Source organism: Aspergillus viridinutans (assembly GCF_018404265.1).
Source record: "Aspergillus viridinutans IFM 47045 DNA, scaffold_7, whole genome shotgun sequence".
Lineage (NCBI taxonomy): Eukaryota > Fungi > Ascomycota > Eurotiomycetes > Eurotiales > Aspergillaceae > Aspergillus > Aspergillus viridinutans.
Genome location: NW_025091223.1, coordinates 1,594,791 through 1,617,176, shown reverse-complemented (window position 1 = coordinate 1,617,176; position 22,386 = coordinate 1,594,791). Strand labels below are relative to the sequence as shown.

General features: G+C 32.0%; 3 protein-coding genes and 1 non-coding gene across 4 annotated transcripts; 2 read left to right on the top strand and 2 right to left on the bottom strand.

Annotated features, from left to right (window-relative positions):
* Positions 1-265: 265 nt before the first annotated feature.
* Aspvir_008979 (uncharacterized protein) lies at positions 266-895 on the bottom strand (the record flags this gene model as incomplete). Its single annotated transcript, XM_043272132.1, has 1 exon — positions 266-895. The coding sequence occupies one exon, from the start codon at positions 893-895 to the stop codon at positions 266-268; it is 630 nt and encodes a 209-aa protein (XP_043128067.1).
* A 1,336-nt stretch (positions 896-2,231) lies between these two features.
* On the top strand, positions 2,232-5,453 carry Aspvir_008978 (putative 1,3-beta glucanase; the record flags this gene model as incomplete). Its single annotated transcript, XM_043272131.1, is given in 12 exon segments — positions 2,232-2,400; positions 2,466-2,678; positions 2,739-2,765; positions 2,832-2,983; positions 3,056-3,127; positions 3,314-3,382; positions 3,443-3,510; positions 3,536-3,720; positions 3,787-3,977; positions 3,994-4,423; positions 4,490-5,073; positions 5,148-5,453. The coding sequence occupies 12 exon segments, from the start codon at positions 2,232-2,234 to the stop codon at positions 5,451-5,453; spliced, it is 2,466 nt and encodes an 821-aa protein (XP_043128066.1).
* A 396-nt stretch (positions 5,454-5,849) lies between these two features.
* On the top strand, positions 5,850-5,969 carry Aspvir_r0015. The gene has a single exon (XR_006253205.1). It is a non-coding gene; the product is annotated as a 5S ribosomal RNA (ribosomal RNA).
* A 1,502-nt stretch (positions 5,970-7,471) lies between these two features.
* Aspvir_008977 (uncharacterized protein) lies at positions 7,472-9,322 on the bottom strand (the record flags this gene model as incomplete). The annotated part of the gene is made up of 1 exon (XM_043272130.1): positions 7,472-9,322. One exon carries the CDS (start codon positions 9,320-9,322, stop codon positions 7,472-7,474), a length of 1,851 nt encoding a protein of 616 aa, XP_043128065.1.
* Positions 9,323-22,386: the final 13,064 nt, after the last annotated feature.

The following is a 22,386-nucleotide window of genomic DNA, read 5'->3' as shown; positions in this document are numbered from 1 at the left end:
TTCTGAACTTTGCCAGAGATTTAATGAAGATGCTATTCGGATCTGCTAGGACGCTAAGCAGAGGCCTTCCTGTATCTCGGAACTCATCCACCATGAACATCTGCCTGCCGGACGTGGACAGCGTCCGGGCGCCTTCCGATCCGCCCTAGATAGTCTCACCAATCATACACCCTTCGCCAGATACCATCAGGACGGAGGGAACGATCAGAGAACAATAGGTCGACCAAAGACGGAGTATGAGAAGTCTCAAACGCCATTACAAGACTTAAGCATGGGTAGTTCTGAGCGACTGAGAAAGAATAGGTGCAAACTGACGAACCGCTTCCTCGGCCGAAACATCTGGTCCTAGGGTCCAATACGCACGCACTTCTCGTTGGAGGGTCGGACAGAATGTAGTTTCTCGGCTAGAACTCCCACTATCTGCCTGAGGGCCTTGGTGCCTCTTTGAATGAGGCTCACCTGTGGAATCACCATACTGGCGTTTCTTTCCGGATTGCGTTGGGTGGTCGGATAAAGTATTGGACAATGGAGAGGAGTTATCATTATTGCAAAAGTATAGCTCATATAGGCGCTGCAGCTTATGGTAAGCTGCCGGGTTCCTCATGCCAAGACGGGGGCTACCAAGTGCGTGGATACACCTGCGAATAGAAGCCATGGGGGCGCCGTGCCACTCTCTGGGTTTTGAAAATGCTTCATTTGCTTCGGTAATGTCGAAATCAAGTAGACCAACATGCAGATAGGATTTGAGGAATATAGGTAGATACTTCCCGCCAATAGCATTGGCGGTGATGATACCCTGCTTGACTTGATGTTGCTTGTAGTCTTCAAAAGTAGGGGCCATTCGCCTTGAGGGAAACCCCTCCTCAGCTGCTTTCTTGCAGCGGTCTCTGTCCATTATCTCAAACTTGATGAAGAAATCGAGGTCTAGTGGCATAAGAACCAAACCCGGGTCGATGGAGCAGTCAAACTGGCTGTGGCAAGTCGGGCAAAGAGGAACTGCGTTCAGATATGAATTTATTGGGAAGTCTATGAGCCCAAGTTCACTCCAAAGCGGAGCCTGCAAACTGTTATTATCATCTCAACACCGAGATAATATGATATTGTCTTGCCTACCTGTCTATCTTCTTGTGCCACAACATAGCAAATGTGAGGTGACACATTACCGCACGCCCAGCACGTATCCCCATGTATTTTTTTGACTTGTAACTTGGTAGTGTCTGAAAATGCGCTAGACTTGTTTGATGACGCGCCTGATATAGAAGCTGACAGAGCGGGATTTGCGTGTACCACGGGGGAGGACGGCGGAGGCATTAGGATTCGGTCTCGTGCAGGATCTGCCATTTTTAGTTCTCTTCCTGACACGATAGTTGAAGGACATTTGACATACAGTCAAGGTACAGTCAAGGGTGTTTTGACTACACGAGGTGTTGTCGTTTCCTCTTTCACGGAATGTTCCTGCCTAAGTGAGGTTCTTGAGCCTCCTTGTACAAATGGAAGGTGCACTGGAGTCCTTAGGTAGATGATGAGTAATTATAATGACAGAAGCAGCGGCAGAACACCCCTGGATAAGGTAGATGCTGTCTACTGCAACTTACAGTCAGTCAGCAGCGTAAGATATGCTGTGTATTGATTTCGCAGTGAACATAGATGGATAGATGGATAGAGTGAAAAGACTTCTCCTCACTATGGTCGGCGAGGCTAGTTAGACATGGAGTGGCTGTAGAAGGCAGTCCATGACAACTTTTAGAATAAGTCAATTGGAGCAATAAATACCAAGAGTTCAAGACGCCAAAGTGCAAGGTGGAGTGGTGGACAGTTGTGGATTGCTTGATTGTGCTTCGATCACTGATGGTGGGTTCGACAATCACGTGACGGCGAGTATGACATCACCTCTACTAGGCAAAAGATGAGGTTGTGGGAGACTTCATGAGCACTGTAACAAGAGTAATAAAACCTGTCTGGACACTCTTTTTCGGACTCAAACTGAATCCCGGATTCAGAATGACAAATGAGTAAGATAAAATGATAAAATTTAGTAGATATACCAAGGGGCAGCTGTGTCGCCGTTGGTACTGAAAATGGGAAAATTGTCAAGAGTCAAACTGGATAAATGTGTTTCTAAGATACAGAAGTAGCTGTCAGCTGTTGCTAGTCATGTGATGCCCCTGTTCTAGTCTGCTGCCTGATACTCCATAATCCATAATAGAAAGCACAGCGACATGTCTGGCAGTATGGTGTCAACACTCCCAGCAGGAGAAAGAGAGATAACTCATCAAGACCTGAGAGCAAGAGCTTCGCGTACTCCATCTCTCCAGATCTGGCTGAAGCTGCCCGCATACTTGCAAAATCCACTCCTCCTTCACCATCATCTGGGAAAGAAAGCGCCTCTGCAGCCAAGATGTAAGCCAAGTGTGGCCTTAAGGGCAATGGCACAAACGTCGCCAGCCAGAGCCTACGAGTCCCAGACGGATTGCTGGAGTATGCGCCATTCGCCGACGAAGAAGCCCCGATTCATGTGGCGAACAAACGCTGGAGAGAAGGACCATATTGGGATCCGATTACTGGATGGCCAACATGGATCAGCGCGGCACTAGCCCTTACGCCCCGGGAGGATACAAGGTTGGTCTGCTCGCTCATGTATATAGGGTGGAGTAATGTCAAGGGCTATGGTGCCAAGGGTAAGCACCTGGATCGCGCTCTCCCAAGTCGCACAGAATGAATGCTAACATTTTGCCCAGCAGGGGACGGACTGACTGACGATACCAGTAAGATCACAGGTGACCCGAGAATTGATCTTAAGGAGGAATGACCAGCTCATGCAAGAAATACAGCCGCTATCGATAAAGCAATTTCCGATGGCGGGAGATGCGGTGCCGACTGTGGCTCAAGCACAATCTTCCCTGCTATGGTCTACTTCCCTCCCGGCACCTATCTTGTCAGCAGTCCAATCATACAGTACTATAATACCCAATTTCTTGGTGATGTAAGTTGCCGAACAGTCTTGCTTTCCCCTTCATCAGGTAGCCCAATCTGACCTGATACTCTGCCACAATAGCCCACCAATTATCCAACGATTCTCGCAGCCGCCAGTTTTGTCGGTCTAGGGGTGATCACATCCGATGTCTATGTTGGAGACCAACAGGAATGGTAAGATTCTGAAATAGATGCCCACCGTCTTATGTTCCTACGTCGACCCCCAGCTCCCATGAACTAGGTACCTCAACACAAACAATTTTCTGCGAAACATTCACAACTTCAAGATGGACATCACCCGTACTGACCCGCTGCGTACATCTGTGTCATTCAATGGCAGGTGGCTCAGGGGGCCTCGCTCAAGAATATTGAGTTATACATGTCTCAAGATGCGGGCACAACCCAGCAGGTGTGTGAAGTGTCAGATCCCGTCTTCTGCTGGAACATATCGGTGTTTACCTTCTTGTAGGGGATCTACATGGAAAATGGAAGTGTGGGCTTCATGAGCAATCTGACTTTTGTTGGCGGAAACTTTGGGTGTGTGCTATTTTTCGTAGTGCAGCTTCAACCTCTGCTCGAGTGCTTACCGTCAGCTGAATAGTGCTTATCTCGGGAACCAGCAATTTACCACACAGCATCTCGTGTTTGTTAATTGCAAAACTGCCCTTCACATCCACTGGGACTGGGCATGGACCATGCAGGACGTCTTGATTGAATCCTGCCAAAAAGGAATCATCGTCACTGGTGGTATGAGTGCATCCTGTTTCTCGACCTCACAGTAATGAGATGCTAACAATAAAACTGTCTTACCAGGCAGGCGGCCCGATGAGCAACGGCCAGGGCGTGGTTCAATTATCCTTGTTGACGCCTCGATCGCGAACACCCTGACAGGCGTCTTGACGTCGCTGTACAGTGACAATTCCACCGCATTCCTCTTGGAGAATGTTGGGTTCTACAACGTCAAGAAAGCCATCATGGCGGATATTCTCGCTGGAGGGAATGAGGTACTGAGTGATACAGGGGGCTTTGGGCTGTATAGCTGCTTTGTTACTGCTCCGTACCACTTCTTCTGCTTCTGCTTATCTGGAAAACGTGTGGGCATGGACAGCAGACCATGATCTCGATGTGAAGTCCCAAGATCAAATCGATGTTTTTTCTGCTCGATGGATCTTGGTTGAGAGCCACGGACCGACGTGGATGTACGGCACCGCATCCGAACATAATGTTCTTTACCAATATCAGCTTTCGGGAGCGCGGAATATTGTGATGGGAATGATCCAGACTGAAACGCCATATTTCCAACCGCTTCCTGCGGCGCCAGAGCCTTTTAAGCCCGGCCTGTTTCCCAATGACCCTGATGTCGCCAACTGTGGCCACAATATAGCTGGCTGTGCCATGGCCTGGGTTGTGAGAGTCATCGATTCTTCGACTGTCTATATGCTAGGATCCGGTAGGACATCCCCCGCGTTTGCCATTGTGTTACGTGCATACCTATGGATCTAACAGTCTATCTTAGGCCTCTACAGTTGGTTCTCGTTCTATATGCAGGATTATGTCGAGACCGGCAACTATCAGGACCGGGGCTTCTACGTTGAGCAGAGCACTGATACCTGGGTGTACAATCTTGTCACCAAAGCAATTGTGGAATCTATCAGCCCGACAGGGGAAGTCCCACTCTATTCCCGAGATGTCCGGAATGGCTATACCTCATCTCTCCTGGCTTGGCTCCACACCGGAACTGGGGCCATTGGAAAGCGCAAATTCCCCGGCTTCTACCTGTGGGACGATGAACAGGACCAGGATGTCTTGAGCGGCGTTTCGTCTACCTGCAAAGCATCTCTGACCCGTCTGATCGGATGTGATGATCAAGTGCAAATGCTCAAGGCCTTACAATGGAGAGGGCCCACGCACAACGATACATTGACTGATTTAATGTGCGACAGAACCTGCGGACAGCCTCTCCAAGCATGGTTCGAGAGTGTCTCAGTCGCCTGCCCCCGGGAGGATGATCGTGTTGTCCTGTCCGAACCCGGCGGTATCATTTGGGCTGGATGGAATGAGACGTGTGTCAAGACCCCGACACGGGGAAATACTGTCGCGGTAAGTTAAACTCCTTCAAGTAGCTGCGGAGAACATGGCTGACTGACTGTTAAATTTGTACTCATTTATTACAGATGTCATTGATGGTTTCACTGTTCATCCAGACCATCACCAATATGCCACAAGGTGAACTGTGCTTACACTGCTATGTCACCCACTACAAGATGATGCAGGCGACTCCCTACTCCATTTATAACAAGACTTACCAGTCTGACCTGGAGTTCATGCACTCGAAATGCGGCTTCAGCGGGCCCACAAATATCCTACCACCACTGCAAGAGTTCCCAGATCCATACAAGAACAACCTCACATTCTGCATCTCCGAAACGACGTATACGGCGGTCTCTGGGGATACCTGTGATTCGATCTCGCTGAAGTAGAAATCGGCAGAGAGATGACTGCGCGGAGTGAGGAAGGTGACAAAGGTAGAAATCAGCAGAGAGATGACTGCGCGGAGTGAGGAAGGTGATAAAGGTAGAAATCGGCAGAGAGATGACCGCGCGGAGCGAGGAAGGTGACAAAGGTCCTGTAGTTAATATCACTAGTAGTTCTGTCTTCCTACTTCTAAGGAGCTGGTTGTCTTCTTTCTCTTGTGTACTTCCTTTATGAACTTGTAAGTGCTCATTCACCCTTGTATGGATCTTAAATACCTATGTTAAGTTCACTGTGTGGAGATTCTTCTGAAAGAATCGGTCCCCAAAGCTGTCGAGATGTGAATCCTGGGTTTATTACGTACATGAATCTCCATATGGATTACTGTCATCTCCTTGATTAGCACATACGACCACAGGGTGTGGAAAACAGGGCTTCCCGTCCGCTCAGCCGTACTTAAGCCACACGCCGGCCGGTTAGTAGTTGGGTGGGTGACCACCAGCGAATCCCGGCTGTTGTATGTTTGTTTTTGATCTTTTGCTGTCTTTTAAGAAAGATTTCCTCGCGTGCTGCATGGCTGGGAAATCTATAGGCTTGCCTACTGCATGTGGGCGAACCGTCACGCGGAGCGCTGACAGAGGAGCTCAGGGAAGGGCAATTAGGTGGACAGAGGAGATGCAAGAGGAAACTGGAAATCAAGCATTTCAATGAGAAAGGCATCTGAGTGGGCCAGGATCTGTATGCGGTCAGCCCTGAGGTTGCTAGACAGTCTCATTATCGAAGATGAGTAGGCCTTGAAGCATTCTTATGGGCAATGAGGTTGAGGTGGATTGCTGTCTGTACTGGAAATCACTTAGATAGCATCCTTAAAAGATGCCTCCGCATGCCTCCCTCATCTCTCTGTAGATAAAGTATATTCTTAATAGTACTTTATTAGGGCATGTGTGCTGATGCTATAGGTCAAGGTGTATATAGGTAAGACTTAAGTTTATTATATTATAATCCTAAGTTAACATAAGGTATACTAGTGGTATTATTAAGCCTCTTATCCCTTTTAGCATGCCACTTAGGAGCTGACTAATGATTCTACTATATTTCTATCACTTATGGTTTGGGATGCTTTAAGGAATGATTAGCAGAGAGCCCTATATCTTATACTATGCTGCAGTTATATCTCTCTTCAAAGGCTACCTTAATGTGTGGTAGTATCTTTCTAGGAACATGTTGAGCAAACTGTGGCATTGCGCTATAAAAGTAGAGTTCTGGACGCGCCGAGGGACATGTAACCTTGCCTAGACAACTGGCCTAGATTGCCTGCCTTTTGATACTTCAAACGCCCACTCTAAGATCAGCAGCCTGTCTCTCGACTCTTTAGTGTTTGAGCCTCGAGAAGGCGCGTAAAACCCGCTGGTAGTGGTGGGTTCCAAGTTCGCTTCGGGGACCACCTGCATATTTCGTCGTTTCTAACTGGAGGATACTCTACGTTAACTCCTAAGACTCCCCCATCCGAGCGCTTAGGAGGTCGTTATTTGTATATAGCTTGTGAACATCACAGAAATAAAGCCTAGTGCTGGATAGTGATGGGAGAATATAAATACCCGCGCCTTCGCTGGTCATGTCTGTCTTCCTCATTACAAATCCCATACTCGTGCTTTTCTTGATAATCTGCCAATCCTCTACCTACGTTGCTTCCAAGCCTTACCTCCATCCGCCAGTGACAGAGAAATACAGTGTTCACATTCGTCCGTCGCTTTATTTTCGGTTCGCGCAAATACTGCCAAACATGACAGCAAGCTCTGGACAGGCTGGTTCCTGTAGGAATGCGAAATGTAACCACTGGAACGATGGGCACAATCGGTTCACCTGCAAGGAAGCTGGTTGTCGAAAGCAGTGGAAGATCTGCCAGACTGGTGACCACGGAATCGCTGGAAAATACGCTATTTGTTCCAAGTGCCAGGACCACCCCGCTGGAGGACCGGATGGTTTCCAGCAAATGATCGACCTGACGCTTTAGCTATGGTTGCATTCATTGAACCTTACCAAGCCATTCATCGACAGAATGCTTGTAGTCAGGTCCTTCCGCAGTATCAGAGTCAATGTCGTCCATTTCTTCTTCGTCTGAGCTTTCAAGATCGATCCATGAGTGTTGGTATATAGGCTTTTCATTGGCTGGGTAGCCTGTCGACCGTAACCAGCTAAATATTCCGCGCGTCGCAGTCTCTGACAGTGACTGCGAAAAAAGCTCGTGGTTGGTCGGAGTTTTAATACATCGTTCCCCATTGTTGTCCCCGGTCTGGTTCCTACCGTTAGCAATGACGCCAGTACCAGGGTCATCAATATCGTCACCACTTGTGAGACTCCATTTCCAGGAGATGTAAGTAAGGCAATGACAACCGCAACAGGAATGTTGCTGCACTGTAGTTTCTGCGTCACACAGCCGCGTTTCCCCGAAAGGCTTCCAAGGGCAGATAGGTACCCTAGAATATCCATCCGTGCTAGTGATGAATAAAAGGCGACACTCGTCCTCGCGACGGATCGTTTCTCCGCCAGTAACACCAGGTTCCAAGGTGATGAATGATTGATCAGTCCCAGTCCAGGCAGCCGCGGTAAGGTCTATTGCTGTCAACCCGGTCCGGATATCCCTCAGTGTGGACTTAGCAATGCCCGCAAGCATCGCACCAAGCCACAAGCTGCCCAAGTTGGGCTGCCGACTGGTGAGAATCTTGGTAAGCATAGGCACTTTATCTTCTTCTATAAGCGGATCAAGTACTGCAAATGCAGGGTTGAGCCAAGCGCTGACAAGGTTACATTCAATATCAGCATTGAAAAAGGTGCCGCAGAGCACAGACCGCAAACCCCACCCATTGGAGCTCAATGTCATATATTGACCGAGAAAACGAGAATGCTCCGCAACAAGGGTCGAAGGTTGCAGAGTGTCGACATTGTTCGTGGCTGGATGGGGTCGTGGTATCGGTTTCGGCGTGGGCAGTGATATCGAACTTCCACTGAGAAATGGTATATAGAGTGCTGCAGATAGAGCAGCGGAGCATTGACCATAGAGCCGATGATGATTGCAAAAGCGGCTCAGATACGTAAGAGCAGTGGTGGATGATGGTGGATCATGGCTCGCAACTGAGGGATCACCGGCAACAGCGATGCGCACACCATTAGGGATGAGAACGGACCATGGAGAGAGGTATGTCCGTTGGTTAAAGACCGTTGATATCTCGCAGCCGGGCCCCGGTGATAATATAGCTTTCCACCAACTAGCTTCATCGTCGTTTGTATCAGCTCCTAAGTTCATCTCAACGTCACAATGTTGGTTCGGTGCCGCAGAAGGATATGTATCACCAGTAACCCTGATTCTGCAAAGATGATCGGGAGACTTTTTGAGCAATTCTGCCCATCGTGCCGATAATATATAGGCCCAGGCAAGGAATAAAACTGTGAGATAATTGCCTTCATCATGATACGAGATGCCTTGTACGCCAGGCCACTCTGCTAACGGGGCGCAGTCAGAGACGTGCACAGCTAGTGGAGTTTGTACCCCCAATAACAGGTCAAGGAGCATGGCCTTAGGCTCGAGGGAGCATCTCCCCTTAGATGTCGACCACATTGAGCGACCCCTGGCAAGGAGGGCATAATCCCCTTGTTTGAATTCCTTCTCTTCGCAGCTAAAGGAAACTTGAGCGGCATCGGGTACCAGCTCGCCTCCAAGGAAGGATGGGGTTCGCTTCAGAAGCCTTTTCAGATCAATACACTCAAATGGAAGTAGGGATGTAGTTTCAGCGGCATCGAGGTAAGACGACCAAAGTCTGAAGCTCTCGCAAAGAAGTCGGTCAAAAGCTATTTGGCACGGACGAACAGCGTCGTCCATAGCTTGGCAATTAATATGACTTGAACGCTGGTCGCCGCAAATTCACTGAAGTAGGACTCGTAATGTATAAAAATATTCTTCATCAACGGGGAAAGAGAAAGATAAAGAAATGGTAGTGTCATGCAGATGTGGAATGACAAGTGTTTTGGAGGCGAGCGAAGGCAAGGTATATATGTGTACCTTAATATCTCGGGTTCTGTATCCACAAGCAAGTTAGTGGCGCTTTGTGGGCCTGCTGAGTCATTCATACAGTGGACTAACGTAATTCCCAACCGAGTCAGACACCCTAGCGAGCCGGACACCTCTGTATTCCATATAAAATGGCACACATCAAGGCTTTAACATCTCAACAACCAAGCATCTACAGGGTCTAAGTTTAGGTAGGAGGTATTAGTATAGTCATATAGAGTTATAGTTATAACCTATAGCCTCCTAGTTTATGTGAATACTCAGGTAACATAAATTACATCTATATTTTTAGTAATATTAAATTTTTAGATATTAAGAGAGAGGAATAGCATTTTAGGGCCTTATAAAAGAGTATTTATATACTTTAATCTATATATAGTCTAAATATCTTACTTACATTATAGCATATATGGACATGGTTGAGATATCACGGCCTTAAAGTGTGCCATTTTATATGGAATACAGAGGTGTCCGGCTCGCTAGGGTGTCCAACTCAGTTGGGAATTACATTATTTATACAAACTAGCCAAAATGAATTTTTACTATTAATACCTCTTACCACGCCACTACAGCCACACACCACCTAGTTAGTAATTATTATTATAGTTATAGATAATAATAATATACTATTTCAACTGCCTAGGGCCTGCAGGCTATGGAGTAAAGTAGGAGGCAGATATTTAACTAAGAAACTTTAATATTTAACTAATTACTAGGTAGTCTAGTTAGTAAAGCACCTATGCAAGATATCTAGGTACCTAGTAGATAATTAAATATCACTGCTAGCATGCCTAGGCATAGTATGCCTGTGATAACTTAATATACTAATATAACACCTCTTAAAGGTATATAGATATCTATACTTTTTTATATAGTAAGTAATATAGCTAGGTAGGAGGCCTTAGTACAGAGGATCTAGGTCTAGAATAGAAAAAGATTTATTCTAAATAGGTCTAATTAGGTTTAAACTTAAGGCCTCTAGATATAAATGTTTTATATAGAGGTACCTTGCTAGTGATAGTCCCTAGCCTAATTATACCTAGATATATTACTAAGGTATAGTATAATAATAGAGGGTAATATATCTATAGGAAATAAAGGAATCTAGATATAGAGGATGCCTATATAGTAGCTATTTACCTAAGTATTATATACTAATCTAACCTATTTAGTAGTATGAATGCATCTATAATGAAACTAAATTAATCTATACCCTATAGACTATTAAGAATAGACCTTTAAGAAATAGATTCCTTTATAGATATATTATATTGGGATTTTCATTGTTATTAAGGATGTGGAGTCTTTAAAGAGTATAAGGGTAGGGGGTAGGCTAGTAGCTACTCTATATATATCTTCTTTACTTTAAGAGATTCTAGTTATCTTTTATATTTTAATCTAAGCTAAGAATAAATATAAGATCTAATCTAACTATATAAATAGAGATAATAATTACTAGATATTATTATATACCTAATATAGCTTTARGGAAGCTATATATCTAYTATTAATATTATATYYTTCCCTACTTAAATTAAACTTTATYTATAGAGTTCTTAGTTAGTACCTATTAATATAACTATATAGATATAATTATTACTAAGAGATATTAATTTCTAAATCTAGTATTTAGATATTATTATTCTTTATTAATAATCTATAGAATTAACTAAATTATTCTTTATATTATTATTTTAAAATTACTATAGTAGTAACTAAGTATATTTTTTATCTAATATATAAGAGATATAATTAGATCCCCTTACTTAATAATATTAATAAGTAAGTTATCTAAGTAATTARTAATTCTTAAATACTATATAAAGAATTATAATAAATATTATTATTTATATATATATATAAATAATTAAATTAATAAAGATAGAATTAACTAATAAATATAGATAAATAAGTAAGTATTTACTACTAGTATATATAGCCTATATAAAGGCTTAGCTATAGCCTAGCTACTTAATTATATAGCTACCCCTTATATYCTAATTATTTTTAACCTYCTATTTTTATACCTTAAGCTACTTTTAAATYATTACTAAATATATCTARGATAGATARTAAAGATAAATAGTATTCCYCTTATCTAATATTTAAGAAGATAAGGATTARTTTTATTATAAAATAATYTACTACTCTYTATTATTCTTTTCTATTAATTATTATTAYTAATTCTTACCTAGTTAATAGACTATCTAYCCTATAATATAGATCCTTATAGCYTAGATATAAATATTCTTAATTTTTCTTAYTTAATATATAAGATATTTTATAATTAAGTCTTAATATTAGATCCCCTAGCTTAGCTTTTATTTATTTAAATTAATAGACTTTTATAGTCTCTCTTTTTTATAAAGTATATTTATCTTTTATAACTTCTTAGTTATTATATTTCTATTCCTAATTTAAAGATACTTATTCCTAATTATTATAATACTATTAAGTAGGTAATAGAGAAGTATTTTTTCTTATTAATAAAGTAAGATAAATTCTATATTACCCTTCTAGATATAATATATAATATTAAATAATCTTATAGTAAGAGTAGTAAATTATTAATTAAGCTAATTATTAATTCTTCTTAGTAATTAGCTATTATTCTCTATTAGTAAGATATTACTATAGATCCTAGTTATAAGTAATATATAAATTCTAATATATTTTTTAAATATATTATATCTTATAAATATAATTTAAATAATATAATTTAAATAATATAATTTAGATATTATTTTAGAGTACTTATATAAATTATTTATAGTATAAAAAAGATTTAAACTATAAATTTTACCTAGATTATAGTAAGTAATAGAATTCTAAAAATAATATATAAGTTTTTTATTTTAAACTTTTTACTAATAGTTATTTATTTATATAGGATAATTCTATAAGCTAGTAGTCTACTAAAAGTTTAAAATAATAATTCTATCTTATAAGATATATCTCTAAGTAAAACTATTAATATATTTACTAAATAATAATTAAATACTTTATATTAGACTTCTCTTAAGCCCTTTACTAAATCTAGCCTAAATTATTATAATTACTATTTCTTTTCTTTTATAAGTAAAGCTATTCTATCTATACCTAGTATTAATTTTAAGTATTAGACTAGATTAAGTTAGTTAAATAGTTCTAAAAAAAATCTAATTTCTATATTAAGTATTTATTATTATTATACTACTATTAAGAAAGCTTAAGCTAAGATAATATACTTTAATATTCTAATTTTTCTAATATTAGATAATAGTTCTCTAACCTCTAGTACTACTCTAATTTTAAGTATTATAAATTTCTTTATTTCTAGTATAGATCTTATAGTAAAAGTTATTATTATTAATTCTTATTTAAATTTATTTTAGTCTAGCTCTATTACTTCTACTCTTAATAATCTAAAGAGTAAATATTATCTTATTTTAAATAAAATATCTTTAACTTTCTTTAAGAAATATTATTTTAATTATTTTTTTAATAGTATTATTCTTTCTTAGCTTATATTAATATCTAACTTTAAAGATTTTATTATACTTTAAGTAATTTAAGAGAATTTTACTTATTTCTTTAAATTTATTAATAAGAAAATTTTAAAGCTTAAAGAAGCTCTTTACCCTAATAAAATAAATAAAGATAATAAAAAACTTAATTTAAAGAATAAAATATATTAGAATAAATAATTTTCTAGTCTTATTAGTCTTTAAAATAGAGATAAAGGCTAAGATAGTTAAATATTACTTCTATTAAGAAAGTTAATAAAATTAAAAAAGTCTAAAAGATTTTTTTATTTAATTATATTCTTTTATATTTAGTTATTTTTAAGTAGTTTTAACTCTAATTAAATAAATCTATCTTCTTCTATTTAAATATTTTTATAATATTAGATAATTTATCCTTCTCTAATTACTCTTAATAAGTTAGAACTATTACTATAAATAGTTTATTAAAGTTTATATCTCTTCTAATAATATATTATTAAATTTAATTATTCTTTAATAAATTATATAGTATTCCCTTATTTAACTTATTATTTAAAGAAGTTAAATTAATTTTACTTTAATTATTTTCTAGAGTTAACTTCTTTAGATAATATATAAAATAGCTAGTTTCTATTAGTATATTATTAATATATTCTTAAATTTTTATTTATTAAATATATTACTTTATTAAGATATCCTTTTCTATCTACTTTAAATATACTTTTAAATATTTAGTAGATTCCTAATCCTTTTAAGTTATCTTAGAAAGATTATTATATAAAAATAAGGGTTCTTTAACTTCTTTAAGTATTTTATATATTTTAATTAGTATATAAATTAATAATTCTACCTTCTATAGTTATTATATTAATATAGCTAATATCTATAGTTTCTCTAGCTTATTATTAAAATTAGCTTCTATTAATTATTAGCTATTAATTAAGTTTTCTACTATATATCTATTAGGTTCTAAAATAGTGTATATACTAAGTAGGTATAATTATTTAATCTTATATAGGCTAAACTATTTATATTAGAACTTCTAAGGAGACTTATTCTAAATAAGGATCTATTAATCTTTTATAAAATAAGATTCCTTTATATTACTATCTTAAATTAAGTTTTATTTAATTATATATACTAATAGCTTCTTATTAGCTAGAGATTATATATAATTAATATATTATAATTAAGTTTTAATACCTTAGGTAGTTAGTTAATTAGTTTATAGATAACTAGATAGTAATAGATATATACTATAGAGAAGGTAGAATAGTAATAGCTTTATCTAGGTATAGATATATACTTAAGTAGTAAAGATAGCTAGAGATAAGTATTTATCTTATAGATATATTAGTTTATCTATAAGATACTTTATTAATATTTTACCTAGTAAGCTATTTATATTTTTATTCTTACTATTAGTTCTAGGATAGTTTAAAGTTATTATATAATATTTTACCTTAAGAATCTTAAGGTAAGCTACTATAATTTAGGATAGAAGATTTAAACTATTATCTAAGAGTAGTTTCTTAAATACTCTATAATTAATAAAGATATCTTTATAGAGAAAATAGGCTAATATATCCTCTTTTATATTAGGTATAGCTTTTACTATAACCTAACTAGTTATATAATTAATAGCTATAATAATCTATTAATTATTATTTAGTATTATAGATAGATATCTAATAAGATTAATTACCTAATATTTAAATAGATAAATACCCTTCTTTACTAAGTGCTATATAGCTTTATATTAAGATTTAGTCTTAAAGACTTTACTATTTAATAATTTAGATAGCTTTTAGTAATAGTCTAGATATCTTTATATATTATAGGCTACTAGGTATAGGTATAAATTACTCTAAGTAAGGCTAGATAAGCTAGATAGCTAAACTAGTTATATAGCTATAATATAAAGTTCTTTTAAAAAGGAATTTTAAGGTATAGTATTTTAATATCTTTATTAATATAATATAATTAATTAGTAGATTATTAGTTAATAAATTCTATCTTAAGTTAAAAGTTTAGTATTAATATTTTAATTTTTATTTTAATATTATTAAATACTATTAGATCCTCACCTTTTAAGAATAAGATTATTAATAAATATTATTCTAATTTATAGAGATTTAGTAGTATATAAAGGTATTCTTTACTAATTATCTACTATAACTATATTATAGATAGACTAAAAGTAGGTATTTATACTTAATTTACTAGACCTTCTTTAATAAAGTCTAATTAATAATTTATTATATTAGGGATAACTACTTTAGTTCCCTTATAATATTTAATAACTAGATTATATATTTAGAATTCTTTAATTTATTATATAAGATATTTTAAATACATCTTTATATAGATAAGATATTAAAGACTTTTATAATCTATTATAATTATAATAGACTAACTATTATTAATATAGTAGTCCTATTATTAGAGTACTTCTTTAATTATAAAAAGTTCTTTCTTATATATAGGATAGTTCTTTTTAATATTATTAAACTTTTATCTATTAAATACTATAAGATATTACTACCTCTTTTTATCTTATTATAATAATACTATACTAAGAGCCTATTTAGATATATTAGTCTTAATTTAATATAGTAGTAAGGGATTAGTAATCTTAAGAATAGATATATAAACTATTATATTCTTTAGTATTATAAATACTTACTAATATTAAGTATTCTAGACTATAGGTTAAAACTTTCTTTTATAAAGTAAAGTATCTAATTTCTTTAAAAGTTTATAAAAAAAAGTTATAATTCTTATAAACTTATATATAAATTAGTAATAGTATATAGCTAGTCCTAAGAATTATTAAACTTTATAAATATTTATTAGTTTTAGCTATATCTTTATAACCTTAATCTTTATAGATATTAGTTAAACTATTCTATTACTAATAATATAATTATAAAATTATATTTCTCTCTTAGTAAATATATACTTAGAGAGCTTTATATATAACTAATATTCTTAGAGTTAATTAAGTACTTATTAAATATACTTCTAATATTCTTAGAGTTAATTAAGTACTTATTAAATATACTTCTAATATTCCTCTTCTAAGTTTAAGAAGATTAAGATATTATTAAGATAAACTATTATAAAGTTAAGGTCTTATATAATACTATTTATTATTATCTARAATAATATAGAAGTATTATAAAGTCTAAATAATATTATTAAYTACTTAAACTTAYTAAATAATATATTAAAAGCTATCTTTAAAATTAATAATTTACTTATTTATAACTACTAATAACTAGAGAGAAGATTAARCTTTAAAAAATACTTAGCTTAATYTACTTAATYTAAGAGTTCTTAAATTCTTAGTAGTAGATAGATATTCTTAATAGTTATCTTATTAAGTAAGTAGTAGTTAATATAAAATTATTATTTTCTATCTAGCTTTAGAATAATTATAATAGGAAAGCCCTAAGTACTAGTTAATAGATAAATAACTATTTTTTTAAAAAGTTTTTTAACTTACCTTTTTATCTTACTAAACTTCTCTAGTAACTAAGGGTAAGAGTTAATATTTATTAGTAATAAATCTCTAGTATTAATATAATATTCTAAGGCTTAAACTAGAGGTATTCTTATAACTAACTTTTCTTTAAATATATCTTTATATTAGGCTAGAAGAGGACTTAATTATTATAGATTAGTTAATACTTCTTTACTCTCTTTTTATTTTTAAATAATATATAACTAAGCTTCTTATTAATTCTTTTAAAGAGTATATTAAAGCTATTTAGTAAAGATAAAATTAAGAGAGATTTCTAAGTTAATCTTAATTTAAGTTCTTAGATTAATAGAATAGATAGTTATATACTTTATTCTATATCCTTTAATAATTATCTATTCTATAACCTAATTAATATTGTTAGAGGCATCCAGTAAGCCTTAAAGATATATATATGGAAGCCAGGCATGTTTGACCATAGGGGTCAAACATAGTAGGTCTTTTGCCTCAGTTAGGAACTCACGCAGCCTGGCGCGGGGTCTCACAAATATCTAGATTAAAGTATTTTAACTAGTCTTAACCTAAGATAATATTATACTCTATTATTTTAAGGACCTAGGAAGTAATAATATAGTATTAATTATCTAGCTTAAATAGGATTTAAACTTAACTTAATATATATATAAATCTACTATTTAGTAGATGAATCTATAATTAATTAGTTATTTATTAAAATTAAAATTATAAAGAGGGTAATAAATTAGCTAGATATTTTAATATAAATATATAACTAGAACTATAGTCTAATAATACTTAGAGATAGACTACTATCTAAGAAGCTTTAAGTATAGTAGAGAAATAGAGAATATTAGATCTAAGAGTATTTAAATAAGTATTAATACTATCTAGATCTTTCTATTCTAAATCTACTTCTATTATATTAAGTAATCCTTCTTATAGTAACTAATTTCTTTTATTATTATTATTATTAGAATTATTATAATCCTTTAGTAATTTAAGATTATTAAATACTTTATATTCCTTAACTTTAGAAATCTATAATAGTTAACTAACTAGTACTTCTATATCTAGTAGTCTATTATATTTCCTAATTACTTCTTATAATTAAATTATAGCTAGTTTAGTATAGTATAAGCTTAGATATTATAGCCTTTTTATCTATAGTTAAAATAAGCTTAATTAATTTAATACTATACCTTTTATTTATATATTCCTTTCTTTAGTCTATTAGGAGATATAGTAATAGTATTTAAATTAATATTTATTATATCTATTTAATAATTATTAACTTTACTAAAGAATTAAAGCTATATCTAAGTATATAAAGCTACTCTCTATTTATACTTAATAAAATAATAAATTATATTATTAAAAGTAGTTAATTTATTATAATCTTCTATCTAATAAGTATATAGAACTAGCTTTAAATCTATAATAAACTTCTAGATTAATATATTATTAGGAATTCTAGATTTAATATATTTAGTAACTTTAATTAAGAAAGTAATATAAGATTATATAATTTAATTTCCTTAAGTATATTTTTTATATTTTTCTTAATATTTATTCTCTTCTTTAATCTCTCTAAAATTATCTTAGATCTACTATTTAAAAGTATCTAAGATAATAATTATTACTATTAAATTATATTTAATCTTTTATTTATAAGTATTCTAATATTCCTTAGCCTATTCTATAAAATAATATTTAATTATTATAATCTTTTTAAGTTTAGTAGCTTTCTTTTAAGTAAGAGTTTACTTATTCTAAAAATATTTATTAATCTACTATAACTACTTTATTATAGCATCCTTACTATACTTATTATTATATATAGAGATTAGTTTAAGATTAGAAATCTTTTAATATAGCTTAAGTATTTTAGGAATAATAGTAGAGAAAGAATTAGAATTAAAAATAATATTTATAGTTTCTATAGCTTTATCTATATTAGTATAATCTAAATAGTTATATTAATCTTAGAGAAGTTTAACTAGCTATTTATATAGTTAGATTAGTTTAGTCTAGGTATCTTTATTTATACCTTAGATAGTAAGAGTAAACTATTATTAGAGTTAAAGATATTCTATCTTAAAGTTATTACTATAATTAGTAGTCTAGGTTTAAGGGGTCTTTATACTAGAAGATATAGATTTAATATTATCTATTTTATTAAATAAAGAATAATATCTAATTAAGAGTAGAAGTTAGATTTAATAATTATTAATATTAATTTAAACTTATTAAAATAACTTTAATAACTCCTAATTTATCTTTCTTTAAGATTAAATTATTAATCCTATATTTATTACTATTTTAAAAGACTTTAATAGCCTATAATATCTATAACTTATAATATTACTATAGGGAAGAGTTAATAAAAATATCTTTATAATAAATTATTACTATCTTAGATATCTTAATTAGTCTAAGGAGGTTAAAAACTATTAATCTAAGATATTTTCTATTAAATTAGAGATAATTAATATAAGGTATTTTATTAAAGTTAATTTATTAATAATATTTCTAAGGGTTAGTAGATTAAGGCTACTATAATTTAGATTAATTCTTTATAAAAGATTTTAAATCTTTCTAGGAATTAAGTATTATATATTTACTTAATCTAGATATACTACTAGATAGGATTTTTATTATTATTAAGAATATAGAGTCTTTAAAAAGTATAAGGATAGAGAATAGGCTAGTAGCTACTCTATATATATCTTCTTTATTTTAAGGGATTCTAGTTATCTTTTATATTTTAATCTAAGCTAAGAATGAATATAAAATCTAATCTAACTATATAAATAGAGATAATAGTTACTAAATATTATTATATACCTAATATAGCTTTAGGGAAGCCATATACCTGCTATTAATATTATAATATATAATAATTATTATATATATTATTATATATATATAATAAGATATATATAAGTAGCTACTAGCCTATCTCCTACTCTTATATTATTTAAAGGCTCTAGCTACTCTATCTTAATTATAATAATTATATCTTTAGGAAGGGAAGTTATAGAGATATTAGTCTATAGAGCTAAAATATAAGTTTATTTAATAAGTAGAAGATTAAATATTAAATTATTAACCTAGAACTCTAGAAGGTTAAGCTTAAAGAGTCTAGTAACTARAATATAAAAYTAAAATATAAAATTATTACTAATCTCTTCTTATTTCTCTAAATCTTATATATCTAGTAGATATATTAATTACTTAATTATTAGATACTTTATAACTAGATACTATATTACTAGATACTATATTACTAGATACTTTATTATTAGACACTAGGTAGTAGAAATCTATTAATTATTTTAATAATATATATATCTAAATTATTATATAACTCTTATCTTCTACTTTCTTTACTTTAGGGTTTACTTTTACCTATATAATATTATCCTTCTTAACCTTAATAGATTACTTCTATCTAGATATTTTTAGTATTTTCTTCTTTTTAATTATCTTCTTCTTAATTATCTCTCTCTTTTTTTTTTATAGCTTCTAAATATTCTTATTCTTTAAATTATTATCTAAAGCCTTATCTCTTTTTATAGCTATATTACTTTATTACCCTAGATATATATTTATAATAAAGGTAATATTTTAACTAATTTTAATAATTTAATTTTTTATTAGTTTAATTTTACTAGAATTCTTTAAAAGGAAGTTATTATAGAGGATAGTATTAAGTAAATTATTTTAAATATTTTTTTTAAGTAATATAGGACTAATATCTTTATTAAATATAGCTATAATAAAAACCTCTATAGATTACTTTATTATAAGAATTAGTTCTACTTTCTTATTATATTTACTAAATAAGATCTTAAGAAACTCTTCTATAGTTAAGAAAGCTATATTAATAGGAATAAATATTTTTATAGATTCTAATAAAGTTAGAATATTAGTATAGTAGATATACTAGCTAATAATAATAATATATAATCTATCCTAACCTAAGAATCCCTATTATAATACTTTATACTAGGGTTTTTAAATTTACTTAACTAGATCTAAAAGTATATCTTTTAGATTTATCTAGCTTATAGACTTAGGTTTCCCTACCCTATATTACTATATCTACTAACTAGAGTACTAGTAGTATTTAGGTATTTAGATATAATATTTTAAGTYTTTTATATAAATTATTACTAGATTAGGCTRCTAAYCTTATTAAGTAGTAGATCTAATAATATAGACTTCTAAGTAGAAATTTCTATAGTAGRTATAAATTACTARCTAAATATTATARRAGGAYTATTAAGAGTAATTACTTCTTCTAGRTATCTAGATTTAGRTAARGAATAGATTATCTATAGCYTATTTAGATTTAYTTTACTATAGTAAGGATAGGTATTATAGTTAGAACTCTACTAAGAGTAATTATAATTTAGTTTCTTTATATAATATAGAGTCTATCTAGATCTATAAGAAGGTATTATAGTAAGGGGGAGAATATATARAAGARTAAYTATATAYTAATTAAATAGRGGTATAATAATYCTATTTATAATTTTATCTAGACTCTAGGGTTAGTATATAATAAGGTTAGCTTATARATTATTATATTTTTATTTAGTCTAACTACTTAACTTATTATATATATAGGTCTTTTTTCTTTTAGCTAGCTAAAACTAGTATTATTTTAGTATAGTCCTTTCTATTTTACTATATATACTAATTTAGGAATAGTATAGACTACTAAAATCTCTTATCTTAGAAATATTAATAGTTAAGATATCTACATCTATACTACTCTTATTATTATTATTATTATTTAAAATAGCTTAGCTAGAGATTAACCTCTTCCCTTATAAAGATGAAATTATTTAGAAGACTAGGTATTATATATTAGATGCTAAAATAGCAGAGTATTTATATTATATATATAGAGTATTAGTCTAGGAGAGGATAATTAGATATTAACTTTTAGAATAAGGTATTTAAAGAAATATTATAATTAGAGAAAATCTAATTATCTATTCTTAAATAGTAGTATTATTCTATTAATACTACTTATCTAATAAGAATATCCTAACTATCCTATAGTAGAAAGGTTATTAGATTAGCTCTAAAAGTCTTAGTAAGCTCTATTAAAAGATAGGCCTTATATAATAGATTAATCTATAAAACTAAGAGAAAGCTAAGAAGGTACTTCTTACTACTATATAAAAAGAGCTAGATAATAAAAATATTAAAGAACTAGGCTATAGCCTTTTATATATATATTTTAGAACTTACTAGTATCTAGCTTCCTAGTATATTATTTCTTATTATTACTATAATAAATATATTTAGCTAATATATCTAGTAATTATCTTTTCTCTACTATATAGAAGCTAGATCCTAAAGAGGTTATCTACTAATTAAATAATCTTTAATACTATTAGGGTAAATATATTATACCTAGACTAAATTATCTTTAGTTAATTAATAGATACTATAAGCTTTAGTTTTAGGATATAGATATCTATACTACTATTAATACTTACTCTTACTATATTATCTAGATATATATTAGCATCTTAAATTAGATAGCTATTAGTATTCTTTAATAGTATCTTAATATTCTAGAGATATAGAAGGTACTTCTATAGATCTTATATATTAATAGAAGTATAGAGACTCCTCTTATTATATCTATCTATTATATTTTTATTAAGAAATTATAACTAGATACCTYTTTTAAAGACTATTTTCACTATAGAACTAGTACTAYTAATTAATAAATTAAGGTATAGTAGGRTTAGTTAATAAAAARTATTCTATTTCTTTAGTAGATATATTAGCTYCTTAAGAATAGAAARCTTAAAAYTAATAATATCTAGGACTACTTCCTATAATTATTAATAAATAGTTAATTT